The sequence below is a fragment of the Streptopelia decaocto genome (assembly GCF_964273445.1).
Source record: "Streptopelia decaocto genome assembly, chromosome: 6".
Lineage (NCBI taxonomy): Eukaryota > Metazoa > Chordata > Aves > Columbiformes > Columbidae > Streptopelia > Streptopelia decaocto.
Window position 1 is genome coordinate 4,421,332 of NC_138660.1, and position 15,887 is coordinate 4,437,218.

The window sequence follows — 15,887 nt, forward strand, 5'->3', positions numbered from 1 at the left end:
TCCAGGTTATGTAAGAATTACACAGTGTTGGGTATAGTGTGGCATCTCGACATGTCATACGTTTCCTGCAGCACATCTGCTGTGTTCCAAAGCAGCGTGTTGGTTTTTTTTTTTCAAAAAGCATAGTATTATTCACAAACCACAGAAAACTGGCACCACATTCTGCGTTTCAGTCATCAGATTAATTATTGGTCACTGATCTGACATGGACTGAAAAGGGAAAATTGTTTCTAGATGTCACAGGCCTCCCAGGTAACAACTAATGGAAAGTCCCCTCTCTATGGCATCTGCTGGTCTCATCCATATGGTGCTCGAAATCTCACCCTGCGTCACAGCCGGTTATAGACTCGGCACATGGGCTGTGTCCCTAAGGCTCCTGTGTCTTCTCCAGGATCTGAAAAACCTCACATGGACTCCACCAGCTGGAAGGAAACACTAAGTGAGAACTGTAAGTTGCTATTATCTGTGGCAAGGTTGTGGTTGGATGAAGTGCAGGGAGAACGACAGTTGCCTCCTTTGTGGGTTCTCTGTGCGTGACTCCAGTTCTTGCAAATGTGAGTTTGTGCAGAAAGTTGGGCACGAGCAAACATCCTGGCATGAAAAGTGTTCTTTGTCCAGATTACTCGATGCATAACACTTTATTGAGCAGCTTTTGACAATGAAAACATCTAAGTTTTGGAAACACTATACTCTTTGCTACAGCAGTCAGGGATTTAATGTGGTTTAATTAATGCAAGAGCTTTGAGTAGTTAGATGAAAAGCACAATGTAACTGTATGAAAAGACGATTATTGTCCAGACAAAATATAATATTTAGAAATAATATGACAAAAATGATAGACTGCAGTACAAAAATGTTTTGAGATATTTCTAGGGCTCTGATTAGTTTATATTAGCTAGTTTCTAGCATTTCGGACTACCTCTGAAAGACAGGTTATGGAGAATGTTAACATTCCACTGGGCTGATTGACAATAATTAGTTGATTTTTAAGGAAAAGAATGAAGTATGGTATTGTTGCAGCTGACTAACGCGAACTAAAAGCTAGGTAATCTTTTCCGCAATTACAGAGATACGATTGCCATTGTCAGAGAAGAAAATACACTCGTACTTTTAAGAATCATTGTGTAGGAAGAGCTTTGCAAGCCTGAAATTGAAGCTCTGGTCATGGTCTCCAAAATTATGGTTAGTAGTAATTTTAGGCAGAAGACTTTTGAATACTTAAATTATAGCTTGTTTGTAGCAAGGTATTTACCAGCAAATGTAAGCATCTCATAAACAGCACATGAGTCATCTTGGTGTTCATTTTGAGCACATTGAAAATGTAAATTGCAACTGAATCTTGTGTAGAGAGGAAAGGCTTAGAAACCTTCAATTCATACTTTAAATGGAAATTATGAGAGGAAAAATGTGCACATTTGCCTTTCAGTGGAGAGTATTGTGCAGGGTAACTACTGCTTTTTCTATAGCTTTGCCTACAGGCTACGTAAACAAGGACTAAGGGCAGATACAGAGAGAGGAAGAAGGACAACTCCAGAGTGGTGTTTATATTCCCCTTTAGAAGCATTTAATACTAGTCTTTACTGAGACAACTAATAGGAATCCCATATTTTTTAATTGAAGTGCCCGTGGATTTTTACGAGCTATCTGATATATCCTTAAAAAGCTTTAAAACAATTTGCGATAAAATCTAAACCAAGCAGAAATGTGTCAGCTTCTCTGTTCAAAGCATTGGCCCAGAGGAAGCAATCCAGACATGACTGTCAGCAAGACAGCGACTGCTGGGAGGGCTACAGTTCGTTATTAAAAGATCAGTGGTTTGATCAACATCGTATTGGATTACTCAAACTTCAATTACATGAGTACCTGAGGGCTTTAACTAGGATTTATTAGAAGACCAACTCAAAATAAATCTGCTGTTGTTGCATACCAGATCTTTGTAAGACCCACCTGAGAACCTTGTTAGCAGTTACTATCCCAAAAGAGATTCAGTGACAGCCAAGGAGATCAAAAACAACTCATAAAAGTGGAGCAATCAAACGGTTATTTTGATGTCATTTTTAATCGGAGGAAAAGGGAAAATAAGGAGACAAGAAAAATCATCTGTAGTATTGTTCATTATGATCCAGCTCTGGAAGTTGGTATGGACAGGTCTGGGATCTGTTAATGCCACTTCTCTCTTCTCATGGTTGAATCTCTGCAACCTCACATCTAATATATGTCGGAAGGAAGCAGAGCAAGAAAATCTGTGTAATGAGCTGTATTTTGTTCACTGGTGCTGTGGATTTGCTGCAGATTGGCCTGTAGTCATGATAGCTCCAGCGGGGAATCGGGGCTGGTGGTGGCTTCTTGAGAAGGAACCCTACGGACACCTGGCTGTAGAGCAACATCAGAGAGCCAGTTGTTACAGAAATGGGTTGTGCTGTGGTCTTGTCTAGGTGAGACTGGCAGAGAGATTGATCTTGGTGGTCAAATGGTGTTTCCCCCCCCTGTTTTCATAGCCCCACGCAGTCTCATCACCACAAGCGCAGTGCCAGTGTTTTACGTATATCACATGTTGAATAACACAGTTCTGACTGGTGATTGTTCCTCCCAAACCAATTATTCCCAAAGCTCGCTCGTGTTCCAGTCAGTTTGCAAGACTAGTCTATCCGTGTGATGTCTTAAAGCTTTTTACCAACAGGACATTTGTCACATACAGCATTCATGTTTCCGACCAGCAGAGCGTACATACTGTAAGCTGGAAACATCAGCTTATGAAGGTATTTGCATGATTATCGCTTTCTTTTGCATATTTTACCTACTGTGTGTGGAAAGACATTTCTCTATGCATCCTGTAGCAGAGACACTTCCTGAGCTCAGCAAGTGGGCATTAATATTGCTGCTAACAAAAAACAGATGTTCTCATCAAATCAGTCATGTCTCTCTTTTTATTCGATAACTGTTTTTTCAAACTGTCATATCCTGCTGAGAGAAAATGCTGATGGCCCAACGTATAAACCTCCTTTGTATGTCTCAGATTTAAATCTACATGAGGAGTTTGGGCTGTAGCACACCGTCGCTGATTAAATACATCTTCTTATGGAGATCCTTTGCTCCTCTGCCACCCTCCTGCCTCCCAGTGTGGCCCAACTGGATTGTGCTGAGGAACTGTATTTAAAAATTGATAGTTCCAAACCAAATTTTCCTGCTGCTGTTCTGCCCCACGTCAGAAAAACTTGCAGGAGCGTTGCAGTGAAGCTGCTGATGCGCGTGATCTCAAAGCCTCTTTCCTTAGTAGAAATTACATAAAACTTTAATTATTGTGTTTCAGCCCACGCTGCTGCTGTGCGCAGGCAAAATGTCCTCTTCCAACTTCACTCATTACAGTTGGTACATTCACTTCTTTTCTGCAGGAAACTGTAAAATTAATAGTATATAAATACTTTTTAAGATCATAAGTTACACATTCGTCTGGATTGTCATTCTTCAGCTTGTACTGTCTTGTTATTTCATGTGGTCGTTCACTTCACCTGGCACCAGTTTTCCACAGAGAGTCTGTGTCCATCTGTGTGGGTTTGATATTGATGTGAATTGGAGCTGTCAAGGGTGTACAGTTGCCAAAATATCTATTAGTATAACCCCACTGGGGAGGCTGGTAACCCTATCAGTCTTTCTTTTTGGCTTTGCTTTGCTGAGACGCTGTGTACTACTCTGAGATTCAGAAATGGAGTGTTCTTTTTTGTTTTCAAGAGTAAGAGTGGAGAAAAAAGTACAGACCCGCTTTGTGAAAAGATGGGGAAAAGTATTTCTTCACAACTGTGTGAAAACATCACAGTGTTGTTTGAGGTCGGTCCATGAAATTATCATGTTCCCTACTTTAATTCTGTACCCTGAATTTCTTGCAAATTATCTGGCCCAAATAATTGTTTAAAACTCATATATACATATATATGTGTCTATGTGTGTATATTTAATGAAGAATGCCTTGAAACTCTAATTAGGGCTGCTCGACTCCAAAGCAGTTTACATATCACAGGCTTACACAGCTATCAAACAGATGCTTCTCCTTTTTTTTCATTCAGTTGACATTTTCATTTTCTCTGCATATTTTGAGGACTGAGCAGTGATGTGTTTTGACTCCTGAGGCTACAGACGATATCAAAATGAGGATTAGAAATGAAGCTTTACCTGTCAATTAAGTTGTTAAGCTTGTCTTCCACAGCGTCTACACTTTCAAATGGCCTGTTTATTGAATTTGAAGCAGTTTTCATTCTTGACCTTGTTTAAATTGAATGGACAGTTCTAATTATAATCTTCAGAGTTTTCAACTGCAACATATGGTTTGCATATAGAGTTGGGGATGAGGGGCTCTTGTCTGTTTATTGAGCTAAACCATTGTTAAATATCTCAGGAGAGACTGGCATGTCAGGCATTGAAAGCAAGCAGAAACTGGTGGTCCAGATATTGGCCAATTTTGTCTCTTCACATTGCTCTGTCCAGGAGATCTGATCTTGAGGGACATCTGAGAAATGAACTGTGATTGTGGGACCCAGTCACTGGCAAGGAACAAGTCTCCACTTTCAATGGTTGCACTCTCCCAGTCTTCACATGAAAGTAGTATTAATATATATATATATATATGTTCCTCCCTCATCCTGAGAAGGAATTCAAATTACCAATATCTTTAGTGAATCGATATTATTCTTTCAAATCATCCGTGGCCCCCACTAACAGGGTTGTGTGACATCTCACAGCAATTTATTCATGTATTTATCCTCCAATAAGGCCAACGACAGATCAGGAAATGAAATCCAGGCTTTTAAGACTTGATCGAGTGGATTGTCCTGGAGATGACTAAGCTGTTTGTTTAGCATTTCTTAGTGTTGTGGTCTCCATCCTTTGGTGTTCTCTGTATAAAGACCAATAAACCAGGGGTCAGAGGAAGGAAACCTCACCTAGACATAGCTAGAAACCATTGAAGCCGCCTGGAAAAACATCTGAAGTCTCTAGGGCAAGGTACCAACTACAGGGTGGAAAATTCCTCTCCGCAATGTGACCAAATCACTGGGGAGGTCTAAAGGAAGGTGATGGACTGAAAGACAGTGAAGCCGATACAAAAAGCTTGGGGTTTTTAATGCCATTGATTTTCAGGGGAAGGCAAATAATCAGATGACTTGGAAAGCCTGTTTCAGTGCATGGCTAATTGGATAGCTCTGCCGAAATCGGTGCCGGTTAAATCTGCTTTGTCCTTAATCCCAGGCAAAGAAGAAACGCAGTGGAAAACTCACTGCTCTAACAAGGGTCCTCTTTCATTGTGGAGCTGGTTTGCAGGGACTAAATTGGGTAAAGAATCTCTTAACCATGCCTTTTAACCAATCTCTTATCAGATGTGACATGTTCCTTTCAGTGCGGTCTGCTGAAGCTATTCCATTAATTAATTTTGTTGCAGCAGGCTCGCCTCAGCCACCTGTGACTTACTGAAATTTCAGTAAGGTTCAGCAGTGATTGAGGGAAACCTGGCCGGCTTTGAACCGGAGCAGACAATGGATGCTCATATAATCCATCGGAGGGGCCAGGAAAGGGCAGAAACAAATAGCTGAGGAGCAAAAATAAAAGCCTGGGAGCGCTAACAGTTCAAAATGACCCAGCTGGCTCCGCAGGAGCACATTTATCTGTGCTGAAAGCTATTTCACAAAGGTGTTTTAACATCGGGTTCTACTAGACCACTCAAAAGAGCTTGTAGCATATTTATGTGTGGTGGGTTTTTTGGTATAGTTTGTTTGTTTTGCTTTTGTGAAGCGTAGAAAAGCTCTAGACTGGAGGTGTTTTAATTCAAAATCTCACAACTATCAAAAACTGCTCAGTTTGGTTTGATGAAACAGAAATATGTTTGCTACGAAAATGAACCAAAATCTTGCTTTTTCTTGTGGAACGTTAGACTTTGTTTTCTGACCAGACTTTTAACTTCAGTGTTTTCTTCCTGGAGTCAATACTAATGTTAAACTTCCTCCATTGTGGAAAAATTGACAAACATTTTTCTAGCAACAGGAGTTTTGAAACTCCTCCAATCAAACTTTCAAACCTTGAAAACCACCTTAGTGTTACTAAAACAGGAGAAATAGTTTTAAAAACTTCTGCTGCAAAGGTAAATTATGCCGTGCTTAGTAGTGAGTACATTTGTGAGTAGATTTCACACTGGTCGTCTATTTGTGGACATTTTCAAACTCAACACTTGGGGAGACTATGTGAGTTAAATTTGTGAGCTGAATTTGTCATAGATTTGTCTACTTACAGCAACAGAGGCTCTTATTTTATGTTTTACTTTCATCAAAATAATTTCTGACTTTTGTGATCAGTCTATGAAGTATATCCCTTAAGTATGTAAATTATTTAGTTTAGAAGCACACTAAATTAATGTGTAAAATCCGCCATGTAAATTAGTGGGGAAAGACCATATGATATTTTCACTTCATAACTTGTGTGATGTTTAAACAGCCTTTGGAATATGTAAAAGACACTAATCACAGCACTGTTACAAATAACAGAAGGGGAAGCAGTCATACATCTTTGTTGATTTTAAATATTATATCAAATAGCAAACAATAATCGTGGAGTTTTGGTGTCAGATGTACTAAATGATCTGTGAGCTAGTCAGGGCAAAGGAGTGGCAAGCCAGATTTTTGTTAACTGATTTCCAAATAAATGTTTGAGTTGAACACTTTATCCACTTGCAATAATTTTAAATATAGCCTTGTGTTTTTTTACATAAGAGCCAATCTTCCCTTCCCTGTTCCTCTATCACCATCATTACTGCCTAATCTTCACAATATTGTATGTCGACCAACGACCCACAGAGCTCCAGGGTAAAGAAGAGACAAAACCCTGATTTTGCTGAATTTTAAGATGATATTGCAAAGAGCAGACCATGCGTTCTCTTTCTGGTCATGATTCTTTTATAAATAATTACTATAATTATTTTTAATTATAATGTGACTTTAAAGCCATCAGTGTAAACCATCCTTTAAGTAAATGCATGTGGGGTTTTGTGTTTCCCCGCATCTGCAGTGAGGGGGGGGGGTCTGTGGTAACTGGGAAATAGTAACGAATGTGTGTCATTCATTCCGGTTTCATGTGGTATTTCTTAGGCCTCTGGTAAAAAGCATGTAGTTATGCTTTCGTGAAAGTCACTTGGGCCATATCTGCAGATGGTATTGTGGTGGTTTGGCCCCTGTGCACAGGCAGTTGTTCTAACACACATGCAGAACGTGTTTCTTGCATCAAGTCCCGCCTGGACAGAAATCTCTTAATCCACATCAGTCTTCTGGAGATTGTGGGGTGTGTGATGCTCACAATTATTTGATCTCTGCCTCTCTTTGGATGGTTCTTTACTTGCCAAAGGAGTTTTTTGCCAAAACTAAAAAATAAACCTCAAATGATGAGGTCCATACTGTCCAGTTCTGATTTTGTTCTCCAGCAGTGCACTGTGAAGAAGAAATTTGTTCCCTGTGTATCTATCCGAAAGTACTGGCTTTGAACGGTTATCAATCTGTGCATGTTTTTACGGTCAAAGGAGAACAATCCTGTTCGTTTGTCACCCAGAAGAAATGCCACTGGTTCCACAAAGCTAAGTGAAAGGTAACCCTTGCTCTGTCACCCTGCGCCTGCTTAGACCTCACCTTGTGCCCTTTACAAATGGTCCTGGATGCGAATGTCACCTCTGGGTTACCCTTGGCACATCATCTCTCTTCCCATTCCGGATTTGCAAAATGTTTGTGCTCTCGTTGGCTTAGCTAGTCCTAAGAAGGGAACTCAGGTCTGCAGTAGAGGCTGTGTTTTAAATAACCTTATACCTTATATTTTGCTAAAAATGCGCAAGAAGGAAAAGTGTGCAGTAAAATTAATATTAGAAGACTGTTTCATCTTGTAGTTCCAGAGCAGCTGCACACGCGTGTGCAGAAGGAAGGCACATGAAAACTGGTAAAAATTGCAAATAATGACCTTGTGTGGAATGCAGCGCTTTAAAAAATAAATTGAATTAGAAAGAGAAGCGGGCCTTTGTTTCAATATCTGCAGACGCTTTGAGATCTGAATGGGCAGTTGTGCTGCACCCAGGGTACAAATATCTGCATACAGAGGGGTTGTGGATGAATCGTTGCAGATCTGTGGGAGAGCGGGTGATGCGCTAATTGTGGGAATAGTCCCTGCAGAAACTGCTAGACAGGTTACTTAGGAAAAAAAGAATTAAAAGTGAAGAGGATGCAGGATTGCATAGTGCCCCCATGCAGGGGCTAAACCAGGAGCTAACATAGAGCTCACAACTCTGCCTTGAACAATATGGCCAGAAAAGGGGGGAAAGATCATGAAAATGGAGAGAATACTGCAAATTCTCAGTCCTGCTGCCATTAGAACTGTTTGGTTGGGGTTTTTTACTTCTTTTGAGGTTTAGTTTTGCATGTTGTTTATGTTTCTTAATGGTTTAAAAAGCTAAGCTGCTTGTTAGTAGGGAATTGATCTGGCAATGTCTTGCTTTTTTTGTTGTTTTTCCTTTATAAAAACATGATTGCAGGTTCACTAATTACCTGTGTTTAACACTGCTGTCAGTTTATTTTTAGGAACTGATTGATCATAGCTGTTCCTAAATGTTTTAGTAATGATATGAGAAAAGTCACTGGTGTGATGACCCTGAATTCCAAACAAGCAATCACACAGCTCTGTATTTAAACAGGTTTTGGGCAGGGAAATCACGCTGTTGCCAATGTGGCCCATCAAATCAGATGGGGACAAACGTCTTCAAAGGTTAGCAGAGCCCCCATTCAGGGCTATAGAGGACCTCAAGATTTGTAACTTCACCAGTAGGATCAGCCCTTGGGAAGGGCACGGTGGCGGCAGCGAGTTGTGCATTGATACGCCACATCCTCTTCTCCTACATTCGGGACTTGGGATGTGGATCCTTTCAGGATGCAGGAAAGTTAAGTGTGACATTGTGATGCACAAAGCTCGGTCCAAATGCCGAGACCTCAGAAGCACGAAGAGCTAAAAAAGGTGCGGTTCATAGTGGCTAAAATACTTTATATCTTGGAAACATGTAGCATTGACTTTTGGCTTGTGTGACTGACCATGAGGTTATTCCTGCCAGCTTGTTCCTGATGAAAAGTGGGTAAACAGGAACACAATCCCTGCATATCCTGGGGCACGTGGTTTGGCACGTGCTGCGTACGGACAGAGTGAAAAGCAGAGATGCCTTCAGTGGGGATTCCCCTTAAAATGCATCTCTGAAATCTTCTGTAGGTGATAAGGAGGATATTATTATTATATGATGTTCATGTACCAACTCTGCTGCGTTCACCCGGCAGCATAATCCCCTTCGCAAGGCAGCCACGGGACAGCAAACACTCTCATTTCACTTCTTGCCTCTCATCTAAGCAGCTGCTCTCCCTCTGTTTTGTGGAAATGCAGTTGCTTTCATCGCGGTCTGACTTGTGATAAGCAAGCCATAAATGGCTTGAAATTCGGGTTATTCAGATAAGCATCCTAAGTTGTAGCTATAGAAAGCTGGGCACATAAGTGTTTTAGTTTGATCTGCAGTGCAAACTAACCCAAATTTAATTATAGTGTGTTGTTAAACGATGTTCCATAATCCCATAATATTATAGAATTATAATATAATTACTTCATATTTCAATAATATTTTTAATATTTTTATAACGTCATAATTCTAGAATAATTTTATATTTCCATACCTGTTACCATGTAGAAAAAAACAATGGCTGCTTCTGTGCTTATAACAGCATAAGATGTTTCTTTCCTGGTATGTATGTAAAGATGAAAGCCCAAAGACCTTAGACTTTGAAAACTTTAATGTGCAGTTCAAGCATTCAGATTAGCATCTACTTTGCAGACTGCTCCCCAGACAAAATAATTAAGGTATTTTTCTTCTGTAACTGGGGGCAAAGTTGTTTCCTGGCCTTGAGATGCTGGAGACATTGAAAGGCAGCTGTGCGTTGCATTTTTCTTGGTTATATCTGTAGTACGTGAAAGAATCTTTCAACATATAATCCTTAACATATTGACCTTGCAGAGAAGGCCTAAGACTAGAAGGGATCGTCTGTCATCAAACTTGCTGCTCTCGTGGCATCCAGGGTAGATGGTTGTTGAGTTACGTTGCAGACTTGTTGATCTCCCTTCTGGTTTCTCCCTCCATTTGCTGCAGGGACTCACAGGGTGGGGTTAGGTATAGTTTCTATAAACAAGTATTTTAGGGTCTTTTATTTTCCATGTAATTATGTTGCCTTTTAGCAATCTAATTGCTTTATGGCTTTTGGGGATATGCCACTGCAAGAGAAATGTCATTGAAAGAAGAGCCGCAGTGGGTGCAGGAGCTCCCCCGTAAACCAAGTCCCTGCTTTAAATGTTCAATTAGAGACTAACAAATAAAACTAACTTCAAGTGTTCATTTTTATTAGCTGGCTCTGTTTTTCTCGTTTGTAAGTTCTGATATCCTAACTTAAAATAGTATTTGTTATATTAGAGAAATTCTGCAGCTGATTGTAGCCTATAAAATTAGTAAATTGATGCTCCCAGTATTTGAGTTTATTGAGGTATAAATACTAGAACATGGTGTACTATACAGTTCAGCTTCTTCCCTATTATGTTTTTCTGAGCCTTTTTGCTTATTGTATTTCTGTGATGCTCAAGACAAATAGTTTCCTGGGTTTTATTTTGTTCTGGCATTTTTCAGCAGACTATTTCTTAAGAGTATAGAATTCAACAAGATGAATAACATTTTCTTTTTACTGTTTACATTTTAAAAAGCAAAACTTTTGTTTAAAAAAAAAAAAGTGTATTCCAGATGTCTCCAGGCAATAGGAAATGTACATAGTATACAGTCTAATAAAACAGCAAATATAGCAGAGGGATTAAAAGGTGGTGCATGTTAGCAAATGGTCTGAATTTAAACACTGGTCAACACTAAGACTTCATTTTAGGTGAAACTCACATATGAAGTATTACAAGTTTACATTATAAATACATTTCTTTAGGACTAGGACATTGTGCATTTCCAAGTCATCTTTAAAACTTCCTTTTTCATTTAATGTTGATTAGGTTTTCTAAACTGGAGTAAACATAAAAGCTTTTTTTAAAAAAAAAAAAATAAAAAAGGTAAACCATGAAAGTTAAATTCAAAGTAGATATTTTAACAGCAAAAAAATTATGAAAGCCAGACCCCTCATTCCTCAAGTGCAAAATGGGGGCAGAAACACCCTCTTGGTGTTGCTGTGTCCTGCTTTGTGGCCGGGTCCCAGTCTCCTCATCCCCACCTGCTTGGGTGTGTTTGGGTGGAGAAATCCTTTAAATGATTTGAGAACATGATCTAAAGAGCAATTAAATCCACAGGGATCTTTAATGTTGAAAAAGGGGGGTTCTTTCTAGATGCCTGTTGCAGAAGGGAGGTTTGGCTTTGGCAGATGGAGCAACTTGGTACCAGCATCGCCCCCTGGGTGAGGTGGTGGGAGGTGGAGTTACCATCCATCCCCAGGGACTGTTAAGGAAAGAACAGACATATTCTAGGCAAACATCTACCAGGTGAAAATTTGTCAGGGAATGGACCAACTGACCCTTATTTCCAATGACTTCTGTGTTGATTTTTAAGGTAATGCTGTCAACCTGCCAATCAAATGCTATTAACAGTAGCCTGGTGTTGCTGGAAAGGTGCAGAACCTGCTTATGCAGTACTTTTGGAAATTCAGGTTTGTGGATCTGTTTTAAACCTTCACCCGTTGGCTTAAATTTTTCTTATATTTTTTGTCCACCATTGTCTGCCATTTTCAGATTAAATGTTACAGCAGCATTCTCAAGGTTTAATGCTAGTTTCCCTCTTCATTTGAGTGAACGCAATGACCTAAAATGTGAAATATGGAAAGAAACCTGGTTGGGTTCAGTAAAAAGTATCATCAGGAAACCACATAGTTTTTCAGGGAAGTCATCTGAGAAGAAAATATAGGAAATTCAGGTGAACACAAGGAAGCCCAAGGGACAAAAGTCACAGAAATGTGGCAGAAAAATCTTAATTATTTTAAAATGTAGTATCTAGATTCTCTTGGTATTCAGTGGTTGACGATGTAATGTTGATTGAGAGTGTGGGCTCTGCTTTTGCATGGCCTTTTTCCATTTCTGTCAGCTGTGCGTGCTTGTACCCTCAAGAGCACCTGCTAGGAGGATTAGAGGCCTGATGCGAAAGGAAATCTTCATACAGCGATTTTCTACAAAAGCCAAATGTTTGACCAGGGGAATCTACAAGCTCAGATGTGTTACCTCACCCTAATTCTTTCCCTGTATTTTTCTCTTAGCCCTGAGGAAACAGCCATGTCACAGATCGCTCTAATAAACAAGGGCTTCAGAAGTAAAGACTACAGAGGCGGTGCTCGCGGGAACTTTGTAAAACACCATAAAATTTCCATTTTCTTTGCTCTGTTTAGAGTGCAGAAGCGAAGTAAACAAAAAACCCAGTCCGAGCGCAATGGTTGCATAATGTATGAGCTACGTGCTGTCCAGGAGAACCAGGGTTATGTCTTTGAGGCTGTTTTGTAATTCTCGTTGCCTGGTTTCTTCCTGCAGACGTGGACGAGTGCGCGGTGGTGAACGGCGGCTGCCAGCACGGCTGCGTCAACACGCACGGCTCCTTCCACTGCCAGTGCCGGCCGGGATACCGGCTCCACGCCGACGGACGCACCTGCATCGGTAAATAACCCTTAACAAGCACTTCACATGCTTCAAGACGTGTTTTTCATCTGCTAAACCTGCCTTTGCGTAAGTGCAAAGGTTCGTAGACCTCTCCAGTCTGTTTTGGCCGATCCACAAAGGATACCATTATCCATTCTAGTTCGAGCAGCTTGTGAGGATTCAGGTATTCCCAAAGCGGTGCTGGTGTCCTGTGTTTCTGTGATGCAATCTTGTGAAAATTTCTTTTGCTTTTCAGCAGCCAGCAAAGAAATAGGGGGTCTTTATTTCCAAAGAAAATGTTTTTCTGATTCTGATCATGTTTCCTCTGTGTCACGTCCCCCTGCATGTTCCAGCTGTGCCCTGGGCTTTGCTGCCTTCTGTTACTATTCCTCTTTCTTTGACTTTTTGCCTGTTTTTGCTGAAGAGCTATGAGGAGTGGATAGTGAAATCTGTGTGACAAAATGCTATTCTTCCACCTGAGCAGTCCCAAAGAGCAGCTGGAGACTTCAGTGATGGAGACAAAATAAAAGCTTGTGGTTTCCACCCTGAAGTTGGATTTAACCTGACAGTAGGTGACCATTTCCATCGGACTGCCCAGATTGGGACCCCAGAGGCTCTCGCAGGTGGTGGCATGAGCAGAGGCAGGAGGATATCGTTAATGGGGTCGAGGGGATCAGATGATGAAGTAAAATCTCTGCAACCGTGCTATGGTGAGCTGAGCAGAAAATCTTCTTGGGAGGAGCAAGAGCAGAGGCCAAATTTGTGTATGACTAAGATACACTTGAGAATATGGTGCTATGGACTGGTAGCTAGAGAGGGAGCTCTGAAGGGCTAATGAAATATTTAACTATGCGCTCAGAGGTCTTCTCTGGTTTTCAGAGAATGCATGAAGGGATGCAGGTCTACCCTTCATCTCATCTCTTCAGTTTCTGCTGTATGTTGAATTTTTTAGGTAAAACAGTAATGCAGAATTGCCTGCCTGGGTCTCTTTTACATTTTAGTTATTAGGCAAAGCGATAAATACAGGTGGGCTGGGCTGAAAATGCTCCTGCAGGGCGTATTACGTGAATGTTTAGTTTGTGCTAATCCTTTTAGCTCATGCAGGAGGTGTATGTGAAGTTGAGAGTGTTGAGCACTTTTCCTGTGATTCTGCTCATGCTGTGAACTGGTAATCAGGGTGTTATGGATTTGCGAAAGCTCCTCATTCCCACAGCACAGGACTACAGCCCTATGCCCTTTGATCCACTCCTTTATCTATGTTGATCTTTAACTGGTTGCACCACTCCTGTACATCAGGAATACATCTTACTCCACTGCAGTCCTGTTTGTAACATCTCCGTTACAACTGGTACCAAACATCCCTTGCTCATCCAGCAAAGCCTGTGTTGTATCCCTCTGTGGCACACAAGAAGAAAAAAGAAACAACACATAAAAAGCCAATAACAAAATAAGCTACAAACCAAACTCTTTGCCTTTCTTTAAATCAGTTTTGAAGCTCCCATATTGACGATCTTCAGTTTTTGAATGCTTGTTTGTGGATGTGTGGTATTAAATGCAGAGCTAGTTATGTGATGCAAGACCTGGTTCTGTGCTTGTGGAAGACTTCAGCGGATCTGCCATTAAAAATAAATCCTGTGTTTCTCTGGTTGGACTCTGAGCTCTGAAACAGGACACACAGAGTTAACTCTGCATCTTGGTAAAAATAATAATGATAAAATAAAATATACTCTCCTTGTGCTGGATTTAGATCAGTACAAAGGTCAAGTAGTAGAATTCTGCAAAAAGGATTAAAACGTTCTGTAATTTGGGAAGAAGAAAGGACGTCATTTGTTTAACTTTTTAAGACTGATTTTAGGTAATATGAGAAGAACAGTCAAGTTCAGTCAGACCACATCTGCAGAATAAGTTCGCTCACAGTTTGGTCATTGTCTCAGTTCTTGCACAAAGTCCCTTGGTTGTGCTTAACATCAGCCAAATATGTCATCAGTCATTTCTGGTATTATCACAGCAATAAATTTACTGATGCAACTAAAACACAAGATGTACCAGTGCTCAAGCTGTGGGAATAATATTTTTTATTTAAAGGACTTACTCTTTAAGGTTTGTTTGGTTTACCACATGCATAGACTTTCAGCGTTTTGGTAATTAATGGCAATTAAAATTATGGCGAAGCCTCAACCTTTTCTTGATTCTCTTAGTTGGAGAAGGAATGGTTAAGGAAACACTGGTGTGAGAGAAAAAAAATAACATGAAAGAAGAATGGTTCATATTTAGCAAGAAATACTAATGCTTTCTGTGAACTAAAAGAAAAGAGAGAAATCCATGTATCTCTCATCAGAACTGACCAGGAAAGACCAAGAAGTGAAAGATGTGATGTTCGAGTCATGTTGCTCTCTCTTAATAGTCTCATGTTCATCTGTGGTGGAGAGAGAATTTTATACAAAAAAGAACTAAAGTGGCTTTTGGGGGGAAAGAGTGAGAGAACTGAGTGATAAGCACAAAAAGTAGCAATTACTGCAATTAAATCAGTTTACCTGTGTAATATGTAAAAACATCTGTGGATATAGAATAGTAAAGTTTTCTTATGGCACAAATAATGAAGAACCTCAGTTTGGAGTTGTCTCAGCTATGAACATTATCAGAAAGCAAGTTTTCATTTCACAAATGTAAGTATTCACAAGAAGTTATTAAACATACTCAATACCATGTTCAGTTCTGTTTGCAGTATCTCAGAAACTGTTGAGGAGAAACAGAAATTAATCCTAAAATGAGAGACAGGGGTAAGTTTCAGAGAGAACTCTTATCATGGTAATGGATATACACAATACCGAGCCAAGGATATTGGGTTCTGTTTCAGCTGTTTAGACAAGACAACAAAATAAATGGATATAATAAGCTCTCATGCATTGAAACACAAGACAGTAGCTAATTGATGAGGATGGAGAGAAGCATTTCATATAAACCAGTAATCTAGGAGTACCTCGCATTGGGATTTGGGCACGAACTTCTTGCATTGACTGGTGGGGATGGAGAGTTTGCCTCTTCTGCTGCTGTTTGTACGTACAGATTTGAGCACTCATCCAATCAAGAAATAAACCAAATAATGCACACCTCTTTTGACCTCGTGCAGCTAAACAGAACATCCAGTGTTTCAAGCAGGGCTTGCATTAGCAATCATATTTCTTCTG

General features: G+C 40.2%; 1 protein-coding gene across 1 annotated transcript in view; it reads left to right on the top strand.

Annotated features, from left to right (window-relative positions):
• Nucleotides 1–15,887, top strand: part of LOC309440970 (uncharacterized protein) — a gene marked incomplete at its 5' end in the record, with an annotated part of 198,039 nt that overhangs the window by 115,336 nt on the left and 66,816 nt on the right. Inside the window, one exon of the mRNA XM_082055281.1 lies at nucleotides 12,595–12,717. Within this exon, the coding sequence (XP_081911407.1) occupies nucleotides 12,595–12,717 (123 nt within the window). The remainder of the gene's footprint in view (nucleotides 1–12,594; nucleotides 12,718–15,887) is intronic.